General features: G+C 36.5%; 1 protein-coding gene across 1 annotated transcript; it reads left to right on the top strand.

Moving 5' to 3' along the window:
• The first annotated feature begins 3,064 nt into the window (after positions 1-3,064).
• On the top strand, positions 3,065-6,638 carry LOC107868644 (receptor-like protein 43). The gene is made up of 2 exons (XM_016715323.2): positions 3,065-6,281; positions 6,391-6,638. The coding sequence occupies exon 1, from the start codon at positions 3,214-3,216 to the stop codon at positions 6,268-6,270; it is 3,057 nt and encodes a 1,018-aa protein (XP_016570809.1). The 5' UTR covers positions 3,065-3,213; the 3' UTR covers positions 6,271-6,281; positions 6,391-6,638.
• The last annotated feature ends 260 nt before the right edge of the window (positions 6,639-6,898 follow it).

Below are 6,898 nucleotides of genomic sequence, written 5' to 3'. Positions count from 1 at the left end.
TCATAATTCACTTCGAAAAGAGAAGAGAAGAGAAGAAATATCAGAAATTAGGATTTTATTCAGACCGCATTTCAAATTAGTGCAACAAATATTGAAATTGTTAACCAATACTATAAGAAAAGTTGGCTCAAGTTCCGTTTTCTTCAAAACTAAAAAGGCCATAAATTTTTACCTGTGAAAGAAAAAAAAGACCGATGAAGAATTCAAAGTTGTTGTGGCCGGAGAGCAAGGCTTTCACGTCGATTGAAGTCGAAAAGGAACTGAAATCCCAACTATTTATAGTCAGATGTTGAAGTCACCGAGGATTGAAATAAGAAATTTACAGAACAGTTGGTTGGGAGAGAGTTGAGAGAAGTTGTTGAGAGAGGGATGAGAGACAGGTTGATTGAATTGAAGAGGGGAACTCGAAGCCCAACTATTTGTCATCGGGGGTTGAAGGGAGAAATTTTGTAGAACTGTTGGTTGGGAGAGAGTTGAGAGAAGCTGTCGAGAGAGAGGGGAGAGTGGTCGATTTGGATTGAAGAGGGTGTGTGTTGGGTTGATTTGTATTTTTGAAAAGATTAGAAAGTTTTAAAAATATTAATCAAGTCCACAATTACTTGATCAAGTTTCCTAATAATGTTTGACCCTATCTGTTGGTCAATGTCACCAATCTTTCATTCAAGACTTAAAAGACACCTATTCTTCAATTTTCTCAAGTAACTGTATACGTGACAAAATCTTTTTTAACAAAATAGTTGTATATTTACGAGAAAATACATCAAAAAACCCCTAAACTTGTTAGCAAAATCTACTTTGGACCCTAAACTAATCGAGCAATTATTTACCCCCTTATGAACTTTAAAGTGTATTGTTTTGCCCCCTTAACAGCTGACGTGGCAAAAAAAAAAAAATAAAGGCGCATTTTAGTGGAAAAAAAATATAAATTTTTTTTAGTGGGTCCCACTTTAATATTTTTAAACATTATTTTTTTCCCTTCTTCCTCACACCCCACCACCCCCATTTCTTCTTCTTCCTTTATTTTTACTTCTATTCACCAAAATCTTCAATCAAATACATAATAATAAAATACATAAATTATACAACAAAAAACCTTTCCTATAAAGATCAAGAATCAACAAATTAAATCTCAAAAATACATAAAAATCAAATTTTTTAAGGTATCGTTCTCCAAGAATTTGCTAAATTTCAACACCCAAAAAATTCAAAGAGCATCAAATCACAGGAAAAAAAAACTCATTTAAATTTTTAACCATTATTTTTTTTTCCTTCAAAATTTTCAAATCTCAGAAATCACTACACTTAAACAACATGAGAAAGAAGAGATCAATAGCATCACGACTAACTTGTTCAAATGTTTATTGCTTTATCATAGTGAAACTATAGTTTCTTCACAAATCAAGATATTGAAACTATATTTATCAACCTTATTCCTTCAACCAAGTTTACAAGCTAATTATAACCATGGAATTGAGTAGGAAAACAAATTCTACAAATTTTTAACCTTATTCAATTTAACCAAAAAATCTTATCGACGAACTTCCTCGGAGCACCGATGACGAAATTCTTCGCCAGAAAACGCTGAAACCAGCGATCAAAATCAGTCGCAGCAGTCCACCGTCGTCGTCGTTGTTCCGGCGACGGAGGTCAGTTGTTCATGGGAGGAGGAAGAAGAAGAAAGAGGAATGGGGTTTGTGGAGCGGAGGTTAGTTGTTGTTCATGGGAGGAGGAAGAAGAAGGAGGAGGAATGGGCGGGGGTGGGGGTAAGGGGGGCTATTTGAAGAAGAAGAAGAAGAAGAAGAAGGAGAAATCGTGGGATGGAGTTGGGGGGCGGGGGGCTGAAGAAGAAGGAGGAAAGGGAGGGGGATTTATATATATATATATATATATATATATATACATATACATTTTAAATATATTTTATATATATAGAAAATAGTATATATATATATATATATATATATTTTTCTTTTTTAAAAAAATATATAAAAATAGTATGTGTGTGGAATTACTTTTTTTTTTTTAAATTATAATTTCTTACGTGGCAATGACATGACACTGATGTGGCAATGACATGGCACTGACGTGGCTCAAATTAGGGCGTGTGTACTTCACTTTCCGCAGTGAGAGTGGTATAATTTTTTAAGGGGGTTAAAAATTCACTTTAATGTTATTAAGGGGGTATATAATTGCCCGATTAGTTTAGGGTTTAAAGTAAGTTTTGGCCACAAGTTCAGAAGTGTTTCAATGTATTATCTCTATAGTTACATAATGTATGGATATTATATAAATAGTGTATAACCATATATATATAATGTATAATAATGTATTAGAGATGTATATACTTCCATGTATGTTGTTTATACAATATATATACACATCCATATACAATGTGTATACATGGCAAAAGATGAAGAGAGAGGAGAATGGGAGAAAACAATTTTGATGAATGAAGAGATGAAGAAAGCAGCGAATTGCACTTCGCTTGCAATTCAAAGTGTCGACTGACCATTTTTGGTACGAACTGGTAATTGAATTATTTTAGGTACAATCAAGGAGCACCTAAATGGCTATTTATATAGTGAATATTACTACACATAGGAGATTAAGTACCAGGGAGAGACTTTGAATTTAAGACTTGTCGAATTGGGCAAGTTGAGTTATGACTTGTTTAGTTCATTTGTTTAGTTCATTTCAGTCTAAGTAACTTTTAAGCGTGTCAACAACTTGCTCATTCATAAATGCCGCCCATTATAATAACATTCTCAAATGTCCACTCAGTTGACACCCCTAATTGCACCTATTCTTTGCAACTACCATGTAATGTCATTGGAAGAAACTTTTTCTATGGTTGTCAACTAGTGGCTATGATTTGGCTTTTGGGGTTGGTTGCAATTAATTATCTTGTTGTCAAATCTTGAAATATCTCGAGTTGTCAATTTTCTTTTCAGAAACATAAATGCATAGACTTTTTGAAATGGTAAATTGTAACCAAAATCGTTGACGTAGAAAAGTACACACTCTTAATTGACGCTGAATAATGTGGTCCTGTTCCTCCACTTGATGAAATTTCCACACCAGGAAGTCATGAAGTATTTCACCTTTATGTTTGCAAGTTGACTTGTCTACAACAATAATGCATTGATAACACTGTATAGATGGACTAGAAGTTCCTAGTTAGTTACACATCACAAAGAAATAACTCAACAAGATATGGTATACCAACAATTGCTAACACCTTTCTGCTTCTATTCACTTATTATTATACTTCTTGTTCAGCAATCGCAGCTTACTGTCTTCGCATTTGCTGGGAAACATCTCTGTGCCCGCGATGACGCTTTGTATTTGCTTCAGTTTAAGCAAGGCTTCACAGCTGTTGGTTCAAATTTTAATGACTGTGACGCCCGAGACAAGACTTTGTCCTGGAATGTTACAGGAGACTGTTGTGAATGGGATGGTGTTACTTGTGATGTATTTTCGGGTCATGTCATAGGCCTTGATATCTCATGCAGCTTACTTTTTGGAGCAATCGATGCTAACAATAGCCTCGCAAAACTTGGTCATCTCGAAAGACTCAACCTAGCTTTCAACCAGTTGGATGACTTTCCACTTGGAAATAGCATTAGTGAACTCAGTAGCTTGACGCATCTCAATCTTTCAGCTTCTGGATTTAATGGAGGGACGATGATCCCACCAGGATTATCCGAGTTGTCTAAGTTGGTTTCACTTGACCTATCCAGGCATTACAACGATCTCCAAGTTGGTCGAACAACTTTACAAAGTTTGCTTCGAAACTTAACCAACTTAGAGGTACTGTTGATTGACAATGTAGACGGTGAACCAGCTGAGTTACCTACGAATTTTTCTTCTTCCCTTAGGTACTTAAGTCTTCCAGGCACCAACATGTTTGGGGACATAAGTGATTCACAACTTTTTCATCTACCAAACTTGCAAGTGCTCAATTTGGCAAGGAATCCTTCAATAACAGGCACTTTGCCAAATTTCAACTGGAGTTTCAGTGGAAGTATTTTAGAGTTGGACTTTACCAATACTCGAATTGTTGGGAAGTTACCTGATTCAATTGGCAACCATCGTTCTCTTTGGTATTTGAACCTCAAGTATTGTACTCTATCTGGCTCGATACCAGAATCCTTCGGCAACCTCACTGCAATGAGAGAGTTGACGCTTTCATATAACAGCTTAACGGGTAATGTTCTCTCGAGTATCTCAAAATTAAACAAACTTGTTCATTTAGACCTCACTGACAACCACTTTCAAGGCTCGTTTCCAGAGTCTATTGGCAACCTGACTGCACTCAAAAAGTTGAGGCTTCCATTCAACAACTTCACGGGCGTAGTTCCCTCAACATTCTCAAAGCTAAACAAACTCGTTGAGTTAGATCTCTCTTCCAACCATTTCCGCGGCTACATTCCAGAATCCATTGGTAACCTCACTTCAATCAGAACGTTGACACTTTCATCCAACAACTTCACTGGTTATGTTCCCTCGACTCTCGGAAAGCTGAACAAACTTCAGCTCTTATCTCTCTCTTTCAATAATTTTGAAGGCTCGATTCCGGACATCTTTGCCAACTTTTCAGAGCTAACTGAATTAGGTCTTGGTACTAACAATTTCACTGGATCATTCCCCTATTCAATTGCATCCTTGACTAGCCTTGTAATTGTAGAGTTGCAAAACAATTCACTAACCGGTCCACTTCCCTCTAATATAAGCGGACTTCAAAAGTTACAGCAACTTGATTTGTCCTTCAATCATTTCACTGGTGCAACACCCTCTTGGCTATTCCACCGTGTATGGTATTTATACCTTCAACACAATCAATTTACTGGAAAATTGCCGAATGAGCGCAAGAGCAACTACTCAAGTTCCGTTAAACTAGATCTTTCATACAACAAGTTGTACGGTGAAATCCCTGATTGGATATTGTCCATGAGCGTTGGAGTAGCCTACCTGGATCTCTCTCATAACTTTCTCACAGGCTTTGAAAACCAAGTATGGCGCTCAGAGTACTTGTTCTACCTTAACTTGGAGAACAATTTTCTTCGAGGGCCTTTGCATCAATCCATTTGCGACATGATTAACCTTCAACTCCTGATTTTGGCTCAGAACAATTTCAGTGGTTCAATTCCAGGATGTTTAGGTAACTCCAGTAGCCGCATTTCTATTCTAGACTTGCGAATGAACAAGTTTCATGGAGAGATACCGAGATTCTTACCTACAGGGTTACAATATCTTGGTTTATATGGCAATCAATTCGGGGGACAAGTCCCGCAATCCTTGGTGAATTGTACAAGCTTGCAAGCTCTTGATTTAGGGAATAACAAGATAAACGACACATTTCCCATATGGCTGGAGAAACTTCCAAACCTACAAGTTATGATCCTAAAATCAAATCTCTTTCACGGTCCAATTGGTGATTTGGAATCCGAGTTTCCATTTCCTGAGTTACGAATCTTTGATCTTTCTTTCAATGGGTTCACTGGAACTTTGCCATCTAATCTTTTCAAAAGTTTTAAAGGTATGCTGGACGTGGATGAAGAAAAAGCAGGAACCACTCGAGATAGGATTAGCTGGGATTACCCTTACCATGTTAGTTTGGTGATAAAAGGTAATGAATTTGACATGAGAATCACGCCAATTATGACGAGTATTGATTTATCAAGCAACAGATTTGAAGGAGATATTCCAAATTCCATTGGAAGTCTGAGCTCACTTGTGTTACTCAACGTATCTCACAACAACTTTCGCGGTTATATTCCTGAAGAAATCGCAAAGTTGCATGACCTCGAGGCATTAGATCTCTCATGGAACAAACTCACTGGAGAAATTCCTGGTCAGTTTTCGAGTCTGACATTTCTCGCGGTCTTAAACCTTTCGTACAATCATCTTGCCGGGCGCATTCCTCTTGGGAAGCAGTTCAACACATTTTCAAATGATTCGTACTGTGGAAATCCTGATTTATGTGGATTTCCGCTATCAATGGAATGTGGAAACAATAATGTATCGGATGAGTCAGATGACGACGATAACGATGAATCATTTTTTGCCAGTGGGTTCTCATGGCAATCTGTGGTCATAGGGTATGGTTGTGGTATGATTTTTGGATTGTTCATAGGGGGCCTCATGTGCCTACTGGATAAACCAAAATGGTTTGTGAACTTTGCTGAAGATATTGCACAGCAAATTGTTTACAGGAAGCGAACAAGGCAAAAGGAGAGATGCCAAAGACACGGCTTAAGAATGACATAGCAATATACCAGGTATGCATCAGAACCTTTTTGGTTTGCTGGATAACAATATGTCAATTGTTTATTTTTCCTAAGCCATTTAATACTAATATCTTCTCTATTCTCATTTTTGTTTCTGCAGATAATGCTGGAGAATTGGACAAATTTTTACACACTATTTTTCCTATTAGCAAGTTAGTGGCAATAGATGTTCTGGCAAATAACAATGGATGTATCTGTTTCTTTACTTTATGCCCATGGTTGCCAACTACCTATGTTACAGTTGATTTCTACACTGTTTGGAATGGTTGTTACATAGTCTCAGAATGTATCCTGTTATATTGATTTTGCTGTATTGTTAGTTTGGTAATATGTATCCTCTATTGTCTATATCCATCTTGCTTTATTTGGGTAAAATGCCGGCAAATATCCCAAAAAGAAAACAAGGGAAGAAGTGCATATATACAAGCTTTTAATATCGTTATTTAACTAATACCTGCTTCATATATATATATATATATATATACTAGTTAACCGTACGTGCATTATTGCACGTGTTAAATTTAGTTTCGAAAATTAATTAAATTTATTCTAATAAAACGAAGCATGACAAATAAAAGTAATTAAATAGGAGTATTTTCACTATTATT

The sequence above is a fragment of the Capsicum annuum genome, chromosome 1 (assembly GCF_002878395.1).
Source record: "Capsicum annuum cultivar UCD-10X-F1 chromosome 1, UCD10Xv1.1, whole genome shotgun sequence".
Classification (NCBI taxonomy): domain Eukaryota; kingdom Viridiplantae; phylum Streptophyta; class Magnoliopsida; order Solanales; family Solanaceae; genus Capsicum; species Capsicum annuum.
Note: the sequence above shows the minus strand (reverse complement) of the source record. Positions and strands in the feature narration are given on the sequence as shown.

What these genes read in the sequence shown, in the direction of transcription:
- LOC107868644 (XM_016715323.2), top strand. Translation starts at nt 3,214, where the DNA reads ATGGTATACCAACAATTGCTAACACCTTTCTGCTTCTATTCACTTATT.